General features: G+C 47.2%; 1 protein-coding gene across 1 annotated transcript in view; it reads left to right on the top strand.

Moving 5' to 3' along the window:
* Window positions 1–26,616, top strand: part of FRAS1 (Fraser extracellular matrix complex subunit 1) — a 1,443,020-nt gene that overhangs the window by 616,122 nt on the left and 800,282 nt on the right. The window contains exon 13 of the mRNA XM_069205798.1: window positions 6,957–7,144. Coding sequence (XP_069061899.1) covers window positions 6,957–7,144 — 188 coding nt within the window. The remainder of the gene's footprint in view (window positions 1–6,956; window positions 7,145–26,616) is intronic.

Below are 26,616 nucleotides of genomic sequence, written 5' to 3'. Positions count from 1 at the left end.
CTAGTGGGCATTCCTGCTGCCCGATCGCATCGCGATCGGGCAACAGGAATGCTCAGAGACATCGAGGGAAAGGAAAACCCTTTCCTTTCCCTCGATGCCTCTCTGAGAGCACCCCCACCCCGCACGAAGGTGAAATACTCACCTTCTCCCTTGACGCGCTGGAAGCAAATGGCTTCCAGCGCGTCATTCCCCGTTTCCATGAAATCAGCGCGCGATCGCGCGCTGACGTCATGGGGGGGGGGGGGCGGGGGGGGGGGCGTGCGCTTCCCCGACTGCCAGTCCCTGGACGTAATGGTTACGTCCATGGCGCCACACAGGCGCTGCCATGGACGTAACCATTACGTCCGTGGCGGGGAAGGGGTTAAATCAAACGGTAGAACTACCAGTGTTCTTCCCACAGCCAGACTCGGTAGCTGAAAGGGCACTACATACATTAGACATCAGAAGAGCACTAATGTACTACATTGACAGAACAAAAGACATCAGAAAAACTAAACAACTGTTTATTGCATTCCAAAAACCTCATACAGGAAACCCAATATCAAAACAGGGTATAGCCAGATGGATAGTTAAGTGCATCCAAATCTGCTACCTTAAAGCAAAAAGGGAGCTGCCCATTACACCAAGGGCACACTCAACCCGAAAGAAAGGCGCTAGCATGGCCTTCCTAGGGAATATTCCAATGCACGAGATATGTAAGGCAGCCACATGGTCTACGCCTCACACATTTACTAAGCACTACTGTGTAGACGTGCTGTCTGCACAACAAGCCACAGTAGGTCAAGCCGTACTAAGAACTTTATTTCAGACTACTTCCACTCCTACAGGCTGAGCCACCGCTTTTGGGGAGATAACTGCTTACTAGTCTATGCACAACATGTGTATCTGCAGCTACACATGCCATCGAACTGAAAATGTCACTTACCCAGTGTACATCTGTTCGTGGCATTAGTCGCTGCAGATTCACATATGCCCACCTGCCTCCCCGGGAGCCTGTAGCCGTTTGGAAGTTATCTTCAACTTTGTACATTTGTAAATATATTATTTAAACCTTAATTGGTACATACTTATTCACTCCATTGCATGGGCACTATTACTAACACACACAACTCCTACCTCACCCTCTGCGGGGAAAACAATTGAAGATGGAGTCGACGCCCATGCGCAATGGAAGCAAAAGAGGAGGAGTCCCTCGGTCTCGTGACTCGAAAGACTTCTTCGAAGAGAAACAACTTGTAACACTCCGACCCAACACCAGATGGCGGGCTATGCACAACATGTGAATCTGCAGCGACTAATGCCACGAACAGATGTACACTGGGTAAGTGACATCTTCAATACCTCTCCTAGAGCTCACTCCACTCATGGAAAAAAAACTGCTTTATTGGCCTTTCTTGGAAATATACCTACAACTGACGTATGTAAGGCAGCTACATGGTCTACACCACATACATTTACCAAACATTACTGTGTAGATGTGCTAGCCCATCAATAAGTCATTGTTGGGCAAGCAGTTCTACGCATACTTTTTCAAACAATTGTAACTCCCACAGGTTAGCCACCACCTTTTGAGGACTGCTTTTTAGTATATGCTTAACCATGTGTATCTACAGTCACACATGCCTTGTACGGAGAATGTTTCTTAACCAGTAAGCATCTGTTTGTGACTTGTAGCACTGTAGCTTCACATTTGCCCACCGTCCTCCCCGGACACCTGTGTGTGTTAGACACTTCTAGCTTCAGAATCCTTACCTTTGAATTCTTGCCCGGTGTCAGACTGGATCAGTAAGATTTGTGAGCAGTACCCCTGGGCACCGGTAGGTAGCGTTGATCGGATCCGTGTCCGCTGCTGTCCATGCTGGAAATGATGATGCAGTTCTTATATATAGGCACCACCTAAGTGCGCAAACATCCGTTCTTTTCTTTCCACGCCCCATGTACATTTTTTTACTGGTCTTTTTTTTTGTACTTTTTTTCAATCTTTGAGATTACTCCTGGTGTGTCGAGGATGTTGTCACGTAAGACTGGTTTTAAGCCCTGAAAAGCCTGTCATCTGGTGATGTAGATGACGGATCCTCACCAAGTCTGTCTGTGGCTGGAGCGTAACCACAACCAACATTGTACTCCATGTGACGGGCCATGCAGCCAAAAGCTTTGAGGGAGCGGTCCCTAAAGCTGATTGTGGCCTGGCTTGACTGCGCAGATCAAGAGGAAGGTCCTGGGACTGGTCGTGGAGTCCAAAGATTTCATAGTCCCACTCAAAATACTAGGGTGGGCGATTTGGAAAATTGTAGCGTTCTTTGACTTTCCCTGGTCCATCAGCTGACATAATAAGGGCCTGCTATTTTAGGCCTCGTTCTTTTGAACCTGCTCCTGGGCCGCCTCCGCAAGTTTCCAGGAGCTGGAGCGATCCATGCCAAGGTAAATTCCTTTTATGAGACAAGGCGCCTCATTTTTGGGCAATCAGACTCTGCTGGCGTGCCTTCGGGCCTCGCAGGGTCAGAGTGTACCCCATCAGATTGCACACCGGTGGCTCCAGTGGCAATGGCTTCTCATCCTGGATCCGGACCAGCACCGTTTGTACCACCTGGACCGTCCCTGCCACCAATCCCAATGCTGATGCTTTCCACGCCCACCTGTGGCTCCATGCTTATTATCCCAAACTTCAACACGGAGCAGGATGGGCAGGAGCTTTGCCTCCTATGTTGAATCTTGAGCTCTATTCCAGCTGCTAGCCCTCGGGGAAGACTAGGAGTGGTTGCTGGACCCTTGAGAATGCCAGCCATGTGGCTTGAGGACGTTGGTAAAGCCAGTGGATTGGAGACATCACCAGATTCTGGAATGTTTTTCCCCCTTCCATGGGTATGGAGAAGGGAGCTTCTTATGCAGTGGTGGTGAGGAGAGCAGCTGAGGTCCTCGATTGTAAACTGTCCTTGGTAGTAGTCAAGACTAATCTCTTGACGGAGCTGCTGGAATCGGGAGGTTACAACTCCGAACCCCTGCTCCACTTAAGTGACGCCCTCACAGATGTGCTTCTGGGTACCTGTTCCAAACCCAACACAGGTGCTCCTGTGAATAGGACAATTGCTCGCTCCCATGGCCCTGAACCTGGAGACCCAAACTCCTGATGCAACAACCCACCCCTGAGAACTTGGTGGTCCAAGCCTCTACTACCCATGGCGTGGTCTCTACCGCTCCCCCAGGGATCCAAAAGGCTGGATTCATTTAGGAAGAAATAGGTTTCTTTCACCAGCATGGCATTGCGGTCTTTAACACCACATTCCTTTCGGGACGTTATTCCCACACAGGTCCTGAGAAGGCCCAAACTGTACACTGTGAAGCTGTTGGCAGAGATGCAGCAAAGTTGACGATCCATTGCAGACTGGACATGACCAACTCACTAGGCAGAGCGGTTTCAGCAACAGAAGCCCCGAGGCGCCACACCTGGCTGAGGACATCTGGCTTTTTGTGGGATGTCCAAGCTTCGCTGATGTACATGCCCTTCGACACCTGTGTATTCGGAGGCCAGGCAAATTTGGCACTCAAGCTCTTCATTGATTCTCGTGCTATGGCCAGGTCCTTTGGCCTTGCGGCTGCCCATTGTCCTCCCCAATCTGCCTTTTGCCCCTTTCATGACTCCAACTGCACCAATTCCCAGCCAGCCTCCATGCTGTGCATGCTGCCCAGCCTCTGCGTGGCTGAGGGCACGGGACCCACAGACCTCGTAGGTCAGGTGGCTAGCGGTCTGATCAGTCTGGCGCTGTCCCCACCCCCACAGAAGTCCCTAACACCTCCTAGTCTGCCTCTCTACCACCACGGACACCCAATCGGTGGCAGGATTCACCATCACCTACCCCACTGGCAGATTATCCGAAGCTACTCTCTCCCTTTTGAGACTACCCATTCATCCATGCCACCATCTTATTACCAGATTACAGAGAATCACATTGCTAAGTTTTGTCAGCCTTGAACCCAGTAGACTGGATCGTAGTGTTTATCTTGCAGGATGCTTATTTCCAAATCGCTGTCCAGTGAGCCCACAGGCGTTACTTGTAATTCACGGTAGGCCACAAGCACTTCCAGTTAACTGTGTTTCCCCTAGAGCCTTACCAGCGTCCCTTGGGGGTTAACCAAGGTGATTGCAGTGGTTGCAGCTCATCTGTGGAGATCAGAGCTATCCGTATTCAACAACTGGCTATTGAAAGTAGTCTCCCACCCCAAGACTAAGACGAAATTCCTGCATTCACTGGGGTTCACTATAAACGGGTCTGTTACACCTGACTTCCTCTCTGACGCACCCTATTATCAGAGCTGTTCTGGACATAGTGAATTATTGATCTTGTACATCCGAGCAGTGAGTCCAGGATATTCAAGCTATGATACAGATGTTTCAGACTCTATTCTGGATTTCAGTGAGACTGACTGTGAGGCTGCTGGGCGTCATGGCCTCCTGCATCTTACCGGCAACACATGCCAGATGGCATATGCGGGCTCTGGAGTGGGACCTGAAGTTCCAATTCATGCAGTATCAGGGTTATCCCTCTGACGTGGTCCAGATCTCTGAGGGTACTTTCTACCCTCTATAAAGGGTAAGATGGTGCAGGTGTTCAGACACCACCACCATGTGGAACTACAGCAAGCAGGCCAGGGTGAGGTATTTTACCCTTTAACAGGCTCTACGCCTTTGGACATGGCTGGAGCAGCAGAGTATATCCCTTGTGGTTCAATGTTTGGCAGGCTCTCTGAACTTAATAGCGGACGAACTCAGCCAAAAATGCATAGTGGATCACGAACAGCCTCTTCATCCAGAGGTGGCTCAAGATCTTTCAGTAGCAGGTAGAGACTTGCTTAGGTCTGTTCGACTCTGCAGAGAACACTCAATGCCAGCAGTATTGCATGCTGGTGACGCTTTTAGTCTTCATTGGAGTTTAGGCCCCCTGTACTCCTTCCCGCCCATACCACTGCTGGCCAGAGTTCGCAAGAAGATCAGGAATGACTGGCCTAAGTAATCCTTGTGACTCTGGACTGGGCATGGAGAGAGTGGTATCCCGAGCTCTGAACATGTCCATAGATCCTCCGATCAGACTTCATCTTATGGCAGAAAGGTTGTCTGTCACAGCAGCAGTAGAGGGTTCTCCTTTTAAACCTGTCCGCTCTCTGCCTTGCACAGAGATTGAGCGTTGGCAGTTGACGGCTTTTAACCTTCCCCCTGAAGTCTGTAAAGTAATCTTGGCAGCTAGGCATCCCTTCACCAAAACAGTATACACATGGCATTAGAAGAAATTTGTGGGATGGTGCACAGACCAGCGTGTCAGTCCCGTTTCTTCCCCGCTTTCTGAAGTTCTACTGTGTATTCCTTCCCGTTCCCAGCAGGGCTTGCTTGGGGCACTCTTAAGTTTATCTTCTATTTCTGCGTTTTAGAGGTTGCCTGATCAACTCTCCTTGTTCAAGTCTACTATTGTATATAGTTTCCTCAAAGGTCTACTTATCCCTTCCCTCCATCCCAATTCATTGTGCCCCAGTGTGGGATCTTAATTCGGTTCTGACCTTTTTGATGTGCCTTCCTTTCGAACCCCTTCATAACTGTCCCTTCAGGCTTCTCACATTAAAATCAGCCTTCCCTGTGTCAGTGAATGAGCTGCAGGCCTTATTGTCTAGGCTGTCCTACGTCTCTGTTTAGCCTGACAAAGTGGTGCTTCTCATTAGGGCCTCTTTTCTACCAAAAGTGGTTAGGCCGTTTCATGTAGGTGAATTGGTCGTCTTGCATACTTTTTACGCACCTGCACATCCTTCTAAGGAAGAGGAGAGAGTCCACTGCCTGGACTAAAAAATAAATAAATAAATAAATTTAAAAAAAGCATTGGTGTGCTACCTTCATTGTACAAAAGAGTTCCGGGTGGGCTACCAACTCTTTGTAGGGTATGTGGGTGTGAAGAAGGTCGGGCCGTGGAGAAATGGACCATCTCCAGATGGGTCGTACTCTGCATCTGTACACAGTAGTCAAAAATCAACCTCATGAAGGCTTGCGAGCTCATTCCACCCGAGTTGAAGATGCCACCACTGCATTAGCACGCTGAGTTCTGGTCCTGGATATCTGCCAGGCAGCACCGTAGGCATGTGTCTCAACTCCTTTAACAAACACTACTGGCTGGACAGTCAGGTCGGTAGGGGTGAGCACTTTGCCAGTTCATTCCAGCGGGACTTTCATGTTTGAAACTGGTTAGCAGACCATTCTCTGGGTATGGTATTGATTGGGTATGTATTCAAAGGTAAGGAATCTACAGCTAGAAGTTGCTATGAGATGGACAAGTTACCTATCATCATTAACGCCTTATCAGGTAGAGACTACATCTAGCTTTCGATTACTTACTGACCCACTCAACCTCCCCACTCTGCCAACTGATTTCTTGTGGCAGGGACTTACTTTTTAGTGCCCTAGTTTTGACACACCTAGGTCAGTGTTTTTCATGGCTCCTCACTTCTGATGTGGAAAGTCGTGAAAAGTAATTAACATTGGTGCGCCTGGGTGGCGCCTTTATATGAATCGCAACTTCATTTCTGGCGGGGATGACTCCGATGGACCCAGTGCTGATCGCCGGCATGTAGGGGTATTGCTCACAAAAGATCTTCAGGAGCCTGTCTTATTCTTAGGGAGAATTCAAAGGTAACGAATCAGCCTCTACCACAAAAGGGGTTAACGAAAGTAAATAACTTGTCCAATAAAAGCTAAAATCCTGAGTGGTTTGTTCAGTGAAGAAAGGTTGTCTTTTCCCTTTGATAAGTAATTCAAATGGGTATTTGCACTTTGGCTGTGCCATTAATTAGAAAGCACAGGTTTAAGGAATTGTAAAATGTCTTATCTGTACCTTTGCTACTACCTTTACTACTGGGAACACATCCCATGAAACCTTTCACATTCACTCTTAATACATTTTCTGCTGCCTCAATTTTTCTAGGGATGGATCATATTATATTCAAAGTAGAGATTTTATCCAATGAAGACAGAGAATGGCACGAATCATTCTCTCTGGTACTGGGACCCGATGATCCGGTTGAAGCTGTGCTTGGTCATATCACCACTGCCACTGTAACAATAATCGAGCGAGAAACTGCAGGGAGCCTCATTTTACCTTCACCCCCATTTGTGAGTGTTTTTGTTGTCTTGAATGCATGCTTGAGGCTCAGTAGCAAACATCAGTAAATGGCAATGTGCATCTGTATTTTTGATTTAACAAATACTAACTAATTATAGTCCTGTATCTCAAGTCTGTATAACCTTTGTAGATATGTAATAAAATTAATAGGTGCATTTTGAGATATTCTACTCTCTTTAGCTGTTGGTGTCAAAAGCTGACGGGTATGGGTATACTTTGATATTCATCTTGATATGTTAAGCCATTGTTAGACATTGAGGCTTGTGCCTCCTTTGACAATGACACAATGCCTTCCTATCAGGAATGTTTTCTTGCGTCGAGCCTGATGATCCTATTAAAGGCTTAGTCTGTAAAGCACTAAGTACAAGTGGGGTAAGATGACAGTGGTGACCTGAGTGATGTGACTGCATCATGGATACACATACAATCTTAGTGTGCGGACAAATAGTTAGGGATAGCAGCTAAGGGTTTCTCAGAGTGAACATTGTAAACTGCATTAAAGAAGATGAACAAAATCTTAAAGTGTGACCAAGTATGTCAAACTTAACCTAAACCTAATGGCACAAATGACATCCCAACTGCAAAGAAAGTAACGAGTGGTAACAGATCCTCTTAATTAATGGGGATGAGTACAGATTTTTTTTAAAAAGGACGGTCCAGTTATACCAGTGATTTACTTCCTACCGAAGGTGCATAAAAGTCTAACTAATATGCCTAGCAGACTATTTGTGTCAGTGTAGGAAGCTGGCACTCTGTATGGTGCACTAAAAGGTACAGTGTGCAGAATTCCAGTGGATCCCAACTGATTGACAGAGGCAAAAGTAGGTAACACTAAAGCTCCTTTTTGTGGTAGTATAGGTGAGCATTTAGGCTTACCAGAGGGTAGTGCTACGCATATTTTGTACTCCTACATTAAATGAGACCCACAAATCTGAGACCAATTTAGAAAAATAACACTTATTTTTTAAACACATTGGAAGACCAAGAACTTTGCAAAAGAGCAAGTACTGATTTCTTGTTTAAAAGTTACAGGTATGTAAAGAGTGCAAACCTGTGCACCTTTGCGCACAATGCAATACTAGGGAGAGAAAAGTCAACAATACATATAAAGATTATATAAGATATAAGTACAGTTGGTTTTGGGTGTTCACCTTCTTTGTTCAGAGATGTAGTGGTCCAAGGTACAACTAGCAGTTATTGGGAGCTCCCTGAAATCCACCAGGAGCAGGGTGCTGGTGTGGTTGTAGCTGGGTGCTACGAAGAAGGGGGGCATCTAAAAACAGGCTGCACAGGAGGTCTTGGGAACAAGTTTGAAAGCTCCCAGATGGGGCTTGTCGCAAGGGGCCTTAGAGCAATGGTACACAGCCAGTTGTTGAGAACCCAGGATGGGCAGCTCGGGTGCTGAGTGGATAGGGTGATTGGCCTGTAGGTGCAGAAGTGCTCCTCACGGTCAGGATCAACCAGCTGGCAAGGACAAAATCGGACAGCACGAGACGCAAGGAGACACAGTGAGGGCGCACTGCGGCTGCTCCTCCCTTGAAACCAGTCTCCCGCGCTGCCCGTTTGCTATTTGCAGATGCACTGCACTTACCTCCCCCCCCCCCCCCCCCCCCCCCCCTGTGGTCAGAGAGGAGGTTTGAGGAGGAACAGAGACCTGGCTTGCACAGAACATGACCTGCGAGAGCCGAGTCTGTGTGTGCACCAGAGGCCCGACAGTTTGCTGCTGGAGGCCCCCTTGATGCCACGCAGCACAGACAGCTGAGATACCATCCACCAGCGATATCAGCCACCAGCACCTGCCACCAGCACTCAGCGCCTGGACCAACAGGGTAAACTTAGGCAACGTGAGCCCGACAGACCTAGTCTGCTATCGCTAAGTGCGTGCCGCAGCCTCTCTGCAGAAGCGGTCTGGCTAGGTGCGGATGTGGCTTGGGGGGCGGCTGGTGTGCCCAGCTCTCTCTCTCTGTTCCCTTCTACATAATATGGTGACAGCAATAATTCTGACCACAACATAAGTATAAGTGCAAGCATAAGTACAGAAGGAACTGCATTGGATTATATTGCCCACTTGCTTCGCTCACCCTGTATCGTTTGCCCTGTCTTTAAAAAAACATGTGAAAGCGGGACTGAGATTGGCACTAAGAGTTTGCTCAGATTTAATTCAGATTTGGATTGAATTGAATTTGATTCAACCCTGAAGCTCCTGGGACCTTTCAACTCATTGAGCACTCAATTAAGGAGAATGAGATTGAGTAAAGCAAGAGGCAACATTTCCCACTCAAATAAGAGAAAGGGGAAAAGAGAGCCGGCCTCAGATGAAGGGGCTGTAAAAATTAGGGTGAATAGTGCTTTACAGACCCCTCAGCCCATGTAAGGTTTGGAGCGGGATCAACACAATTAGTAGGAGCCTAGCAATGTAAAACAACAGTTTGGAAATGGTGAATGTAAGAGAGATGGGTCAATCGGCAATCGACAGTACCACAAAATAACTGACTAGTTCGATGGCATCTGTCGCTGTAGATACACATGGTATGCATGAGCTCGCCATCTGGTGTTGGGTCGGAGTGTTACAAGTTGTTTTTCTTCGAAGAAGTGTTTTCGAGTCACGGGACCGAGTGACTCCACCTTCTGTGCTCATTGCGCATGGGCGTCGACTCCATCTTCGATTGTTTTCTTTCCGCCATCGGGTTCGGACGTGTTCCTGTCGCTCCGAGTTTCGGAACGGAAAGATAGCTGAAGACGGAAGATTTTCGACGGTATCGTTGCGATCCGGTTAGAGATAGACACATACGACGACGCGTTGAACATCGAAGCGCTTCGGTGCCCTTCGGGGTAGATTTCGGCACCCCGTCGGGGCCTAGTCGGCCCCACCGCGTGGAGGACAACGCCGATGGATCGGACCCCGTTTCGATTCTGCCCCGAATGCCACAACAAATATCCTTATACGGACCTACACTCGGTCTGTAATCTGTGCCTGTCACCCGAGCACAGCGAAGAATCCTGTGAGGCCTGTCGGGCGTTCCGGTCCCGAAAAACTCTGCGCGACCGTCGAGCGAGAAGACTGCAGATGGCGTCCACACCAAAAGAGCGTCCACAGTTCGAGACAGAAGAGGAACAGGAGGAATCCTTTTCCATCCAGGACTCAGACTCCGACGAGCTACACTCTACAAGAACTGTGAGTAAGACGTCGAGATCAAACCTTAAAAAAGGAAAGAAGGCCCAGGGGACGCCACTGCCAACCGGCCATGGCTCCACCCAAATTCTCGGTGACCAACAATCGGCACCGAAAAAGGCCCATTCAGTGTCGAGATCGTCCGACTCCGGTCGAGACACCGGCACGCAGCCTCCTCGAGACCGAGAGAGTGCTAAACAGAAGCATCGACACCGAGAGTTCGGTGTCGACACGGATCGACGCCGAGACAGTGGCGCCGAAGACCATAGAGGCCAAGAATTTTCGGCACAGAAAAAGAGGAAGGTTACCTCGGAGCCGAAAAAACAATCGACAGGGTTTTCGGAGCCGAAAAAAGCGACATCAGACCCTGTTTCTGGCTCCTACACTGAAGAGCATTCTATGTCTTCTCAAATGAAGAAACATAGATTTGAACAAGAACTGCAATCCACTGACGTGGATCACACGCAAAAGCGTATCTTTATTCAGCAGGGGACTGGGAAGATCAGTACCCTTCCACCTGTCAAACGAAAGAGAACGCTTCAGTTTACTCCTCAGCAACAAACAGCACAAAAGGTAACACCTCCTCCCTCGCCTCCACCTGTAACTCCGGCTTCGCCAACTTACACCCCGTCACATTCGCCAGCTCACACCGCCATGAGCCACGATGACCAAGATCAGGATGCGTGGGACTTGTACGACGCACCAGTGTCTGATAACAGCCCAGACACATACCCAACTAGGCCATCACCACCGGAAGACAGCACAGCCTACTCACAAGTGGTGGCTAGAGCAGCACTATTCCATAATGTGGAACTACACTCGGAACAAGTAGAGGATGATTTTTTATTTAACACCCTCTCTTCAACCCACAGCTCCTACCAAAGCCTGCCGATGCTCCCAGGCATGCTACGCCATGCAAAGGACATTTTCAAGGAGCCAGTTAAAAGTAGGGCAGTGACGCCTAGGGTGGACAAAAAGTATAAGGCGCCTCCTACGGACCCTGTATTCATCACCTCTCAGCTGCCACCAGACTCTGTGGTGGTAGGGGCTGCCAGAAAACGGGCAAACTCACACACTTCTGGGGATGCACCTCCCCCAGATAAAGAAAGTAGGAAGTTCGATGCAGCCGGGAAGAGGGTTGCTGTCCAAGCAGCAAACCAGTGGCGCATCGCAAATTCACAAGCGCTGCTAGCGCGATACGACAGAGCCCACTGGGATGAGATGCAGCATCTCATTGAACATCTCCCAAAAGATCTGCAAAAAAGAGCAAAACAGGTTGTTGAGGAGGGTCAAAACATTTCCAACAATCAAATACGCTCCTCCATGGATGCAGCAGACACGGCCGCAAGAACCATTAATACGTCGGTTACCATCCGTAGGCACGCATGGCTCAGAACGTCTGGATTCAAGCCAGAAATTCAGCAGGCAGTGCTTAACATGCCAGTTAACGAAAAACTTCTGTTCGGTCCGGAGGTCGACACAGCCATAGAAAAGCTCAAGAAGGACACTGACACTGCCAAGGCCATGGGCGCACTCTATTCCCCGCAGAGCAGAGGATCTTATAACACCTTCCGCAAAACACCTTTTAGAGGAGGGTTTCGGGGTCAGGCCACACAAGCTAGCACCTCACAGTCCGCACCGCCCACCTACCAGGGACAGTACAGGGGAGGTTTTCGGGGCCAGTATAGAGGGGGGCAATTCCCTAGGAATAGGGGAAGATTTCAAAGCCCCAAAACCACTACCAACAAGCAGTGACTCACATGTCACACACCCCTCCCACACAACACCAGTGGGGGGGAGGATACGTCAATATTACGAAGCATGGGACAAAATAACTACAGACACATGGGTCCTAGCAATTATCCAGCATGGTTATTGCATAGAATTCCTGCAATTCCCTCCAGACATACCACCAAAATCACAAAATTTAACAAAATACCATTCACAGCTTCTAGAGATAGAAGTTCAAGCACTACTGCAAAAAAATGCAATAGAATTAGTACCAAGCACACAAATAAACACAGGAGTTTATTCACTGTACTTCTTGATACCAAAAAAGGACGAAACACTGAGACCAATTCTAGACCTCAGAGTAGTAAACACATTCATCAAATCAGACCACTTTCACATGGTCACACTACAAGAAGTGTTACCATTGCTCAAAAAACACAACTACATGACAACCCTAGACCTCAAGGACGCATATTTCCATATACCAATACATCAATCACACAGGAAATATCTAAGGTTTGTATTCAAAGGAATACATTACCAATTCAAAGTATTGCCTTTTGGTTTAACAACCGCTCCAAGAGTATTCACAAAATGCCTAGCAGTAGTCGCTGCACACATCAGAAGGCAGCAAATACATGTGTTCCCGTATCTAGACGACTGGCTAATCAAAACCAGTTCGCTCACACAATGCTCAAACCACACAAATCAAGTCATACAAACCCTCTACAAACTAGGGTTCACCGTCAACTTTGCAAAATCAAACATTCTGCCAAGCAAAGTACAGCAATATCTAGGAGCCATAATAGACACGACAAAAGGAGTAGCAACGCCAACTCCACAAAGGATCCACAATTTCAACAGGGTCATTCAACACATGTCTCCAAACCAAACAATACAAGCAAGAACAATACTACAGCTCCTAGGCATGATGTCCTCATGCATAGCCATTGTCCCAAACGCAAGACTGCACATGAGGCCCTTACAACAGTGCCTAGCCTCACAGTGGTCTCAAGCACAGGGTCACCTTCTAGATCTGGTGTTGATAGACCGCCAAACTTACCTCTCGCTTCTATGGTGGAACAGTATAAATTTAAACATAGGGCGGCCTTTCCAAGACCCAGTGCCAGAGTACGTAATAACAACAGATGCTTCCATGACAGGGTGGGGAGCACATCTCAATCAACACAACATAAGAGGACAATGGAACATACATCAAACAAAACTGCATATAAATCATCTAGAATTATTAGCAGTTTTTCAAGCACTAAAAGCTTTCCAACCAATCATAACCCACAAATACATCCTTGTCAAAACAGACAACATGACAACGATGTATTATCTAAACAAACAAGGAGGAACACATTCAACGCAGTTAAGCTTGTTAGCTTAAAAAAATATGGAAGTGGGCAATCCACCATCAGATTGGTCTAATAGCACAGTTTATTCCGGGGATCCAGAATCAGCTGGCAGACAATCTCTCTCGAGATCACCAGCAAGTCCACGAATGGGAAATCCACCCACAGATTCTGTACACCTACTTCACACTCTGGGGAACACCACAAATAGACTTATTTGCAACAAAAGAGAACGCAAAATGCCAAAACTTCGCGTCCAGATACCCACACAAGCAATCCCAAGGCAATGCCCTATGGATGAACTGGTCAGGAATATTTGCTTACGCTTTTCCTCCTCTCCCTCTCCTTCCTTACCTAGTAAACAAATTGAGTCAAAACAAACTCAAACTCATTTTAATAGCACCAACTTGGGCAAGACAACCCTGGTACACAACACTGCTAGATCTGTCTGTAGTACCACACATCAAACTGCCCAACAAACCAGATCTGTTAACGCAACACAACCAACAGATCAGACACCCGGACCCAGCATCGCTGAATCTAGCAATCTGGCTCCTGAAATCCTAGAATTCGGACACTTACAACTTAGCCAAGAGTGTATGGAAGTCATAAAGCAGGCCAGAAGGCCATCCACTAGACACTGCTACGCAAGTAAGTGGAAAAGATTTGTTTGGTACTGCCATCATAATCAGATACAACCGCTAGATGCAACTCCAAAACATATAGTAAATTACTTGCTCCATTTACAAAAAGCAAAGCTAGCCTTCTCTTCTATTAAAATACACCTTGCAGCAATATCTGCATACCTGCAAACTACCTATTCAACTTCCTTGTATAGGATACCAGTTATCAAAGCATTTATAGAAGGGCTTAAAAGAATTATACCACCAAGAACACCACCTGTTCCTTCATGGAACCTAAACGTGGTTCTAACAAGACTCATGGGCCCACCTTTCGAACCCATGCACTCTTGCGGAATACAATTCCTAACCTGGAAAGTTGCCTTTCTCATCGCCATTACATCTCTAAGAAGAGTAAGTGAAATTCAAGCGTTCACAACACAAGAGCCTTTTATACAAATACATAAAAATAAGGTCGTCCTACGACCTAATCCAAAATTTTTACCAAAAGTTATTTCACCATTCCATCTAAATCAAACGGTAGAACTACCAGTATTTTTCCCACAGCCAGATTCTGTGGCTGAAAGAGCACTACATACATTAGATGTCAAAAGAGCATTAATGTACTACATTGACAGAACAAAGAACATCAGAAAAACTAAACAGCTATTTATTGCATTCCAAAAACCTCATGCAGGTAACCCAATATCAAAACAAGGTATAGCCAGATGGATAGTTAAATGCATCCAAATCTGCTACCTTAAAGCAAAAAGACAACTGCCCATTACTCCCAGGGCACATTCAACAAGGAAAAAAGGTGCTTCAATGGCCTTTTTAGGAAACATCCCAATGCAAGAAATATGTAAGGCAGCCACTTGGTCTACGCCTCACACATTCACCAAACACTACTGTATAGATGTGCTATCCGCACAACAAGCTACAGTAGGTCAAGCTGTATTAAGAACTCTATTTCAGACAACTTCTACTCCTACAGGCTAAACCACCGCTTATGGGGAACTAACTGCTTACTAGTCTATGCATACCATGTGTATCTACAGCGACAGATGCCATCGAACTGAAAATGTCACTTACCCAGTGTACATCTGTTCGTGGCATCAGTCGCTGAGATTCACATGGACCCACCCACCTCCCCGGAAGCCTGTAGCAGTTCAGAAGTTACCTTCAATTTTGTACATTTGTATATATATTACTTAATCCTTTAATAGGTACATACTTACATTTTTCATTGCGCGGGCACTATTACTATAGTACAACTCCTACCTCACCCTCTGCGGGGAAAACAATCGAAGATGGAGTCGACGCCCATGCGCAATGAGCACAGAAGGTGGAGTCACTCGGTCCCGTGACTCGAAAACACTTCTTCGAAGAAAAACAACTTGTAACACTCCGACCCAACACCAGATGGCGAGCTCATGCATACCATGTGAATCTCAGCGACTGATGCCACGAACAGATGTACACTGGGTAAGTGACATTTTCATTACGTTGTTTTAAGTAACTGTGGAATTAAGAGGGACTCACTGGGTCTCACCCATCAAACTGCAGAGGTCGGCCCCACTACCTCAGGTCCTCAAACCCAAAAGACCCAGAGAGGAGATTGACATCAGGGGAGATTGGCCACCATCAATTCCCCTATCACTAACAATAGTGATTGTGGAAAATCAGCCCTTAAGTAGGGGTCTAATGGATGCTGCCTCATGGATGTTATTACTGCGACACCGAGAGGGGGTTCAAGGGAACCAATCTCCATACTAAGAGCCCATGAATTCCTCAAGCAAACAAAGATCATGAAAGTCAATCGCCCACATCAGCATATCCTGAAAACTCTGTCTTGCATGGCTAACTCACCCAACTACGGCTCAGATGGTAGCAATTGCTAAAATTATGGAACTAGAGAAAGTGCAAGATCCCCCGAAGACTCTCTCAAAGTCTCCCAGCTCGAAGCTCTATTCCTTTCCCGTTTATAGGTTAGGAAGTACGGAGTTGGACCTATTGAAGACAAGACCTTCCGACTCAGACAGGAGGTCGGAGGCAGGGCATACATAACGGATAGAGAGACCCAACATGAAAGCCTTAGTAGGAGACCAAAGGGGTCACTCCAGGGACAATCTAGACATCGGCTGCAACCAGTGCGAATAAAACGTGGGTGCAATTCTGAACTAGCTGCAGGCAACAGTAATGACCCTTCAGTTTCATTCCAGAAAATGGACATCCAGGTAGACTCTGGAATATACAGCAAGTTAGAAGAACTAAATGCCCTGATTACAAGGGCTCAAACCAAACAGCTTAATGACTTCACTATCTCCTCATGGAAAGAGGTGGTGGACAGATTGTCTCAGCTGCTGATATCCCTGGAAGGAATATTAAGAGGTCTGCTCCTCCCAAGTTGCGGAGCATACATATGTCAAATCGTTATCTAATATTTTGACACCCGTTCCCCCTGTAGAGAGTAGGGAGGCTAATCAGCATAGTCAGCATATATTCCAAGCAGACCCACCGTGGATTCACCCGAAAGAATAGATCTTGTAGAAATTGGCTCCAACTGCCACTCAGCTAAACTTGTCACTGAGGCTCCAGAGGCCCTGGCTTATTCATTAGATGGAAGGAATACCGGAAATCTTGGAAAATCCCCATCTTTGCAAATGACAAAAAGAGAGAGATAACGCACAAGAAAGGGTAGGAAGTTTGCTGGGCTCATTCGTACAAATATAAAGACCACAGTGATCACCCCAGAAGAACCACGTAAGGAAGACAAAACCACAAGGGGAAGGCAAAAATCAGACACCACTCCTCGGTCCAACTTAAATGCAGTGGCAAAAAATGCTCTCTGTAAGGAAATGCCTCCTTGGCATGGTTGCCCCCTGACTTTTTGCCTTTGCTGATGCTATGTTTACAATTGAAAGTGTGCTGAGGCCTGCTAACCAGGCCCCAGCACCAGTGTTCTTTCCCTAACCTGTACTTTTGTATCCACAATTGGCAGACCCTGGCATCCAGATAAGTCCCTTGTAACTGGTACTTCTAGTACCAAGGGCCCTGATGCCAAGGAAGGTCTCTAAGGGCTGCAGCATGTCTTATGCCACCCTGGAGACCTCTCACTCAGCACAGACACACTGCTTGCCAGCTTGTGTGTGCTAGTGAGGACAAAACGAGTAAGTCGACATGGCACTCCCCTCAGGGTGCCATGCCAACCTCTCACTGCCTATGCAGTATAGGTAAGACACCCCTCTAGCAGGCCTTACAGCCCTAAGGCAGGGTGCACTATACCATAGGTGAGGGTACCAGTGCATGAGCATGGTACCCCTACAGTGTCTAAACAAACCCTTAGACATTGTAAGTGCAGGGTAGCCATAAGAGTATATGGTCTGGGAGTTTGTCAAACACGAACTCCACAGCACCATAATGGCTACACTGAAAACTGGGAAGTTTGGTATCAAACTTCTCAGCACAATAAATGCACACTGATGCCAGTGTACATTTTATTGTAAAATACACCACAGAGGGCACCTTAGAGGTGCCCCCTAAAACTTAACCGACTGTCTGTGTAGGCTGACTAGTTCCAGCAGCCTGCCACACCAGAGACATGTTGCTGGCCCCATGGGGAGAGTGCCTTTGTCACTCTGAGGCCAGTAACAAAGCCTGCACTGGGTGGAGATGCTAACACCTCCCCCAGGCAGGAGCTGTGACACCTGGCGGTGAGCCTCAAAGGCTCACCCCTTTGTCACAGCCCAGCAGGGCACTCCAGCTTAGTGGAGTTGCCCGCCCCCTCCGGCCACGGCCCCCACTTTTGGCGGCAAGGCTGGAGGGAACAAAGAAAGAAACAAGGAGGAGTCACTGGCCAGTCAGGACAGCCCCTAAGGTGTCCTGAGCTGAGGTGACTCTGACTTTTAGAAATCCTCCATCTTGCAGATGGAGGATTCCCCCAATAGGGTTAGGATTGTGACCCCCTCCCCTTGGGAGGAGGCACAAAGAGGGTGTACCCACCCTCAGGGCTAGTAGCCATTGGCTACTAACCCCCCAGACCTAAACACGCCCTTAAATTTAGTATTTAAGGGCTACCCTGAACCCTAGAAAATTAGATTCCTGCAACTACAAGAAGAAGGACTGCCTAGCTGAAAACCCCTGCAGAGGAAGACCAGAAGACGACTACTGCCTTGGCTCCAGAAACTCACCGGCCTGTCTCCTGCCTTCCGAAGATCCTGCTCCAGCGACGCCTTCCAAAGGGACCAGCGACCTCGACATCCTCTGAGGACTGCCCCTGCTTCGAAAAGACAAGAAACTCCCGAGGACAGCGGACCTGCTCCAAGAAAGGCTGCAACTTTGTTTCCAGCAACTTTGAAAGAACCCTGCAAGCTCCCCGCAAGAAGCGTGAGACTTGCAACACTGCACCCGGCGACCCCGACTCGGCTGGTGGAGATCCGACACCTCCGGAGGGACCCCAGGACTACTCTGATACTGTGAGTACCAAAACCTGTCCCCCCTGAGCCCCCACAGCGCCGCCTGCAGAGGGAATCCCGAGGCTTCCCCTGACCGCGACTCTTTGAATCCAAAGTCCCGACGCCTGGGAGAGACCCTGCACCCGCAGCCCCCAGGACCTGAAGGACCGGACTTTCACTGAAGAAGTGACCCCCAGGAGTCCCTCTCCCTTGCCCAAGTGGAGGTTTCCCCGAGGAACCCCCCCCTTGCCTGCCTGCAGCGCTGAAGAGATCCCGAGATCTCTCATAGACTAACATTGCGAACCCGACGCCTGTTTCTACACTGCACCCGGCCACCCCCGCGCCGCTGAGGGTGAAATTTCTGTGTGGGCTTGTGTCCCCCCCGGTGCCCTACAAAACCCCTCTGGTCTGCCCTCCGAAGACGCGGGTACTTACCTGCAAGCAGACCGGAACCGGGGCACCCCCTTCTCTCCATTCTAGCCTATGTGTTTTGGGCACCACTTTGAACTCTGCACCTGACCGGCCCTGAGCTGCTGGTGTGGTGACTTTGGGGTTGCTCTGAACCCCCAACGGTGGGCTACCTTGGACCAAGAACTGAACCCTGTAAGTGTCTTACTTACCTGGTAAACCTAACAAAAACTTACCTCCCCTAGGAACTGTGAAAATTGCACTAAGTGTCCACTTTTAAAACAGCTATTTGTCAATAACTTGAAAAGTATACATGCAATTTTTATGCTTTAAAGTTCCTAAAGTACTTACCTGCAATACCTTTCGAATGAGATATTACATGTAGAATTTGAACCTGTGGTTCTTAAAATAAACTAAGAAAAGATATTTTTCTATACAAAACCTATTGGCTGGATTTGTCTCTGAGTGTGTGTACCTCATTTATTGTCTATGTGTATGTACAACAAATGCTTAACACTACTCCTTGGATAAGCCTACTGCTCGACCACACTACCACAAAATAGAGCATTAGTATTATCTATTTTTACCACTATTTTACCTCTAAGGGGAACCCTTGGACTCTGTGCATGCTATTCCTTACTTTGAAATAGCACATACAGAGCCAACTTCCTACACTCTCAAATTAAAAAGGCACTTCTATGACGCCTCTGATTCCGTTAGAACACAGACTACATCTTCTAGTAAAAGGCCCCTTGGAGGAAAGTGGAAACCCCACCGTTGAGGCCTCTGTCATGCAGCAGTCAAATCTGGCAAACTGTCAACATTTTTATACTCGGGTGCAAGTTCTTCAGTTGCTTTGGATTCCAGAATTCATCTCAAGAACCCCATCAGATGTGCTCAATCGCTCTACCATTTTAATACTTATAAAAGCACTTCCAGATCTCAAGCACGTATCCACAGAAGATATTGCCGCTATAAAATGTATTCAAGCAAGAGGGAGACAGCACACAGATCCAACGTTGGTCATCTTTTCAGCCCCTGATCTGCCCAAGCAAATCCTTGAAAAGAGGGACTATTTGAGAGCCTGGGGTATTGAGGTGACTACATAGCAAGGGCACAGATATCCAAACCCACTATTGGAGGACCATTTGCCCAACAAAGACTCCGGACCATGATCAGTTTTATGTTGGGCAAGCTGAACATCTAATTCTACTAAAATCATTGAAGGAAAAAATATTGAAAGGTCTGCAGTTCAGTCTCCCCTAAGAGTCCAAATATGGAAAGAGGAGGGGTGAATGAAAGATAACAAGACGTGACCCATTGGCTAGCTGGAGCTGGCTACCCTCTGTGTTATCCTTAGGAAGTGTCTGTAAAACTTGAATAACAACTCAACAGTTACCACCCTCATGTGGTGCATTGAGCATTTACTCGTGGAATATAGGAGGCCTGCAGGCAAAATATTAAGTAACATATACATTAACCCAAAAAAGAAATCTGCTGAAGCTAATAATTTGATAAAACATCTGCTTCATATAAAAAAAGTATAATATACCTGGCATATTGGTTAATTTCAGTGACTTCAATCTCAGCATAGTACTAGTGAAGAACACATAAAAACAATAGCAGCAGTGCCAAGTCAAACTATCCTTTCAAACATAAAGAAAGACAAAATTGGAGAGAAATTAATAGACGTGTGGGACTCCCGGCATTTTCACTGTAAATGGACTGAGTATGTCTAATATCCCCCCCCCCCCCATGGACAAGATCGTCTGGAAAGGTGGTATCATACCTAGATTACATGCTGGTTAATCCCTCACTGTATCAGCAGGAGAGCGAGTTTAGAATTCTGGACCCCACAGATAATTAAGGTACAGTCTACAGTGTGTAAGCTGGAGAAAGTGGTATGCCTTAGGGGGAGATTGGCACTGAAAATCTTGAGCGACTGAAATGGTCATCCAGTTCTATTAAAAGTCCAGCAGAAGAGGCACTGCTGAGACTGGAGTCCATGGACACGGGAACCTCAAATTTGATATCGGCCTGGGAGGCTTTCGCTAAGGATCTTATAAGCCTATGCCCCTCGAGAAAAAACTAAAATGGGAGTCCAACTGGGATATCGTAATGGTGTGCATTTGCCACGCACAGTCCGCATAAGGAAAGCGGCTGTATGTAGGCTGCTGAGGCAAATGTGAAAATCTCCAGAGGATGAAACGTTATTAAGCACACTCCAGGAACAAAGGAAGCTCCTAAAACAGAAATAGGGTCTTTCAAAAATCTCCATCAGGAAACACTATGGGCCAAACTGCACTTTGCGTCAGGATTACTAGACGCAAAGCGCTTTTGGAAATTGATTAACTATCGAAAAAGGCCCAAAAGCAGCCCGTAATGCTAATATAACAGAGGAAGCCCGGGATAGTCACCTGAAATTACATTTTAGGGAAAGCCCCATCAGAAGAGTTGTGCCAGCTCAGTGGGAGAAGGACACCCAGAAATCAGACGATTTGAACACTTTGGTGATTACAGCGTCAGAGATGATAAAGATAATCAGGAGATCACAAACTGACGGTGCACCTGGCCCCAATGGACTACCACAAGCACTGTTTAAAGAGTCAACGAAAGGATTGGCGGATTTCTTGGCTGTAGTGTTTAATTACGTTTTGTCAAATGGAATCACCCCAGCTAGTTGGAAGGGCTCAATAATCACCCTACATATAAGGGGGGAATGGCTGCCTCTCCAAGCAATTACAGATTAATTGCCCTCCCAGATGTGGACCTTAAATAAGTTTCTGTATGCCTGCTGCAGCACTTAGTCATGGGTGGTGAGGTACTGGGTTTTTCAGAACCGGTACTGATCCGGTAACCCAGCGGTGCCAGGGTACACCCAAAGACCTCGGGTACTTTCCTGATTCAGACTACAGAAACTCAGAGTCTTCTAGGTGAAGTCAAAGATCGAATTTATTGGCTGCAACCAATTGACAAGTGTCCTAGAAGTACAACAGCACGATTTGTATGTTCTCAGGAGACTGTGTTTCAATGCAAAGTCAGGTTTCCTTATATACAGTTTTTTAAGCTTCAGGCAAACATTCTTGACATTTTGGTTGGTCATTCACATGTTTTTCACTACAAAGGAAAAAACAGTGTCATGATGAAACCTCATATTTCATGTCATCCAACCCATAATAAATTACCCGGCAAGGCCTAGTATTTTACATCAGATAAGTGTGGACCCCTAATAAAAACGGGCACCTCCCCCTCGTAAAGTAAGAAGAAGAAAAGAGCAGGTGCAGATGTGAGCAAGTTAGGCAGGGTGTGTGAGCGATAATAAGGGTTTTATGGCCTGGTGTGCCTTGATGCTATCTGATTCGGCCACTGGGAGAGGGACTGACCAAACAGGTTTGGCCTGAGGCAATGGTTCCAGCTTGCCCAGGTCAGAGAAAAGTCAATCAAGGTGTACGTGTCCTTGGAATCAAATCTGACTGTATTATAAGCCTATGTGAGGGCAACTTTTAAAATGGCTGCCGTGTATAAAATGGGAGCCACGAGTGCAGGACGAAAATGGCGATTTCGAGGTGAAAACGCTGCTGGAATTGAGCGAAAATGCTCATGCTTAGTGTACTAGTCATTATCGGTCTTTTGATACTAAAATCGTACTGCTGTGGCAAAGTAAATTACATGGGTCCAGAATTTTTAGAACCACAGTGGTAGATAATGGCATACTCCCAATAAAACCAGGGTACAATAACGAACCTCATGGCGCAGGGTCTGACCATTAATGGAGCAAAGGGACCCTATTATATTTGTGCTTTGTCGACTTTAAAGTATCCTTGAACTGTGTACCTCGTAGCAGTCTGTGGGCAAAATTACAGCAATGGGGGGCTGCCCTCAACCATTTTAAACTCTTAGATTACTAAACAATGACACATGAGTGAAGGTTAAACTTGGGGATGGTTCATATTTATCCAGGGCTGTCAAAACAGTTGGTTTAAAACAATGCTGCGTTTTAGCACCAATTCTCTTTAATCTTTATATTGCAGACCTCTCTACAAGGCTAAACAGCCTGTCTACCCATCCACCTACCCTTGGGGGTTATCAATTATCCAACCTGCTATGCGCGGATGATCTGCTGTTGCTTAGCAATTCCAGAATAGGTATGCAAATATTGATGAATAATCTAGGAGGGTACGCAAAAACAAATGAGCTTGAAATAAACCAGAATAAAACAAAAGTGATTGTCCTCAACCGCGGACCCTCTAATAATTGATGAATAAACTAGGAGGGTACACAAAAACAAACAAGCTCGAAATAAACCAGAATAAAACAAAAGTGATTTTCCTCAACCGCAGACCCTCTAATCAACGTAAGTGGCATTTAAATAGAAAGATAATAGGAAGTGGCCACCTATAATTATTTAGGGGTCAGGATAGACTCTAGAGGGAATTATGCGTGTCACAGGAAAGAGATAAAGAACAAAGCACAAGCACTTATTCATGCCTTTGGAATCCTAGCTAAACCATCCGCGGGTTAACAGCAGTAATGAGACCAAAATTATTGCCTACGCTCGCTTATGGTACTGAAATAATGAGGAGGATGAAGCAAGCACTGCTGGATAAACTTTTGGTGAAATCATATAAGCAAGTTTTCCAGTTACCTATATCGGCATCACTGGCCCAGCTTAGACTGGTATTCTCCCTAGTAAAGCAGTCTTTAGCGAGACCTGTGGTGATTATCGAATGCTGTCATAAATTGTAACATGTCCCAGAATGGACATTGGCCAACTTAGTATGGCAGGAAATTAACCTTGAAAGGGGCTATAGTAATCATAGAGAGTATCTGGAAAGAGGCTTAAAGCAGTTGGATCTGGTTGATTCATGGGACCAGACGCTGTCTTGTTCAGCATTTAAGAAAGTTGTGAATAAATCAAGTAAATTGCATAGCTGGCTAGAAGATAGGGAGGAACTGGCAAAAAGGTCTCATGGTTGGTTAGTTGTTAAGTCATATAAAACACATAAAGAACCACCATTGATGACTGCACCCTATTCTTTAAAGATGAAACAACGCTTTCTAAGACTAAGGCTAGGCGAGATGCCAACGCTAGACCTCATGCCTAAATGGAAGAATGAGTCCGAGCCAATCAGGATTGCCACTTATGCCACCTTGTGGTGGAAACATTAGGGCACGAGGTCTGCATTTGCCCAACTTTGGATATTCAAAGAAGAAAACGTTGAAGAAAGAATTCTATAACCTAGGTGTAAGGAAATGCCCCCCTTGGCATGGTTACCCCCTGACTTTTTGCCTTTGCTGATGCCAAGTTATGATTTGAAAGTGTGCTGAGGCCTGCTAACCAGGCCCCAGCACCAGTGTTCTTTCCCTAAACTGTACCTTTGTCTCCACAATTGGCACACCCTGGCATCCAGGTAAGTCCCTTATAACTGGTACCAAGGGCCTTGATGCCAGGGAAGGTCTCTAAGGGCTGCAGCATGTCTTATGCCACCCTGGGGACCCCTCACTCTGCACATGCACACTGCTTGCCAGCTTGTGTGTGCTGGTGAGGAGAAAATGACTAAGTCGACATGGCACTCCCCTCAGAGTGCCATGCCAACCTCACACTTCCTATAGCATAGGTAAGTCACCCCTCTAGCAGGCCTTACAGCCCTAAGGCAGGGTGCACTATGCCACAGGTGAGGGCATAGGTGCATGAGCACTATGCCCCTACAGTGTCTAAGCAAAACCTAAGACATTGTAAGTGCAGGGTAGCCATAAGAGTATATGGTCTGGGAGTCTGTCATACACGAACTCCACAGCACCATAATGGCTACAGTGGAAACTTAAGTTTGGTATCAAACTTCTCAGCACAATAAATGCACACTGATGCCAGTGTACATTTTATTGTGAAATACACCCCAGAGGGCATCTTAGATGCCCCCTGAAACCATACCCGACTACCAGTGTGGGCTGACTAGTTTTAGCAGCCTGCCACACACCAGACATGTTGCTGGCCACATGGGGAGAGTGCCTTTGTCACTCTGTGGCTAGTAACAAAGCCTGTACTGGGGGGAGGTTTCTCTCACCTCCCCCTGCAGGCACTGTAACACCTGGCGGTGATCCTCAAAGGCTCACCCCCTTTGTTACAGCACCCCAGGGCACTCCAGCTAGTGGAAGTTGCCCGCCCCCTCCGGCCACGGCCCCACTTTTGGCGGCAAGGCTGGAGGAGATAATGAGAAAAACAAGGAGTAGTCACTGGCCAGTCAGGACAGCCCCTAAGGTGTCCTGAGGTGACTCTGACTTTTAGAAATCCTCCATCTTGCAGATGGAGGATTCCCCCAATAGGATTAGGGATGTACCCCCCTCCCCTCAGGGAGGAGGCACAAAGAGGGTGTAGTCCCCCTCAGGGCTAGTAGCCTTTGGCTACTAACCCCCCAGACCTAAACACACCCCTAAATCTAGTATTTAGGGGCTCCCAGAACCCAGCAAGATAGATTCCTGCAACCTAAGACGAAGAAGGACTGCTGAGCTGAAAAACCTGCAGAGAAGACGGAGACACCAACTGCTTTGGCCCCAGCTCTACCGGCCTGTCTCCCCACTTCAAAAAGAACTGCTCCAGCGACGCGTTTCACAGGGTCCAGTGACCTCTGAAGCCTTAGAGGACTACCCTGCATCTAAAAAGACCAAGAACTCCAGAGGACAGCGGCTCTGCTCCAAGAAAGAAGCATCTTTGCAACAAAGAAGCAACTTTGAAAGAACACACGTTTCCTGCTGGAAGCGTGAGACTTTGCACTCTGCACCCGATGGCCCCGGCTCGACTTGTGGAGAACCAGCACTACAGGGGGGACTCCCCGGGGACTGCGAGCCCGTGAGTAGCCAGAGTTGACCCCCCTGAGCCCCCACAGCGACGCCTGCAGAGGAAATCCAGAGGCTCCCCCTGACCGCGACTGCCTGCTTCAAAGACCCAACGCCTGTAAAGGACACTGCACCCGCAGCCCCCAGGACCTGAAGGAGCTGACCTCCAGTGCAGGAGCAACCCCCAGGTGGCGGCTACCCCGAGGAGCCCCCCCTTTCTCTGCCTGCAACGCTGAAGAGACCCCTTGGTCTCTCATTGAACTCCATTGCAAACCCGACACCTGTTTGCACACTGCACCCGACCGCCCCCCCCCCGTGCCCTACAAAAACCCCCTGGTCTGCCCTCCGTTGACGCGGGTATTTACCTGCTGGCAGACTGGAACCGGGGCACCCCCTTCTCCATTGAAGCCTATGTGTTTTGGGCACCACTTTGACCTCTGAACCTGACCGGCCCTGAGCTGCTGGTGTGGTGACTTTGGGGTTGCCCTGAACCCCCAACGGTGGGCTACTTTGGACCCAACTTTTAACCCTGTAGGTGGTTTACTTACCTGCAAAAGTAACAAACACTTACCTCCCCCAGGAACAGTTGAAAATTGCAGTGTCCAGCTTTAAAATAGCTTATTGCCATTTGTGTGAAAACTGTATGTGCTATTTTGCTAATTCAAAGTTCCTAAATTTCCTAAGTGAAATACCTTTCATTTAAAGTATTGTTTGTAAATCTTGAACCTGTGGTTCTTAAAATAAACTAAAAATATTTTTTTCTATATAAAAACCTATTGGCCTGGAATTGTCTTTTAGTGTGTGTTCCTCATTTATTGCCTGTGTATGTACAACAAATGCTTAACACTATCCTCTGTTAAGCCTACTGCTCGACCACACTACCAC

Source organism: Pleurodeles waltl, chromosome 1_2, assembly GCF_031143425.1.
Source record: "Pleurodeles waltl isolate 20211129_DDA chromosome 1_2, aPleWal1.hap1.20221129, whole genome shotgun sequence".
NCBI lineage: Eukaryota > Metazoa > Chordata > Amphibia > Caudata > Salamandridae > Pleurodeles > Pleurodeles waltl.
This window is presented reverse-complemented; position numbering and strand designations above follow the sequence as displayed.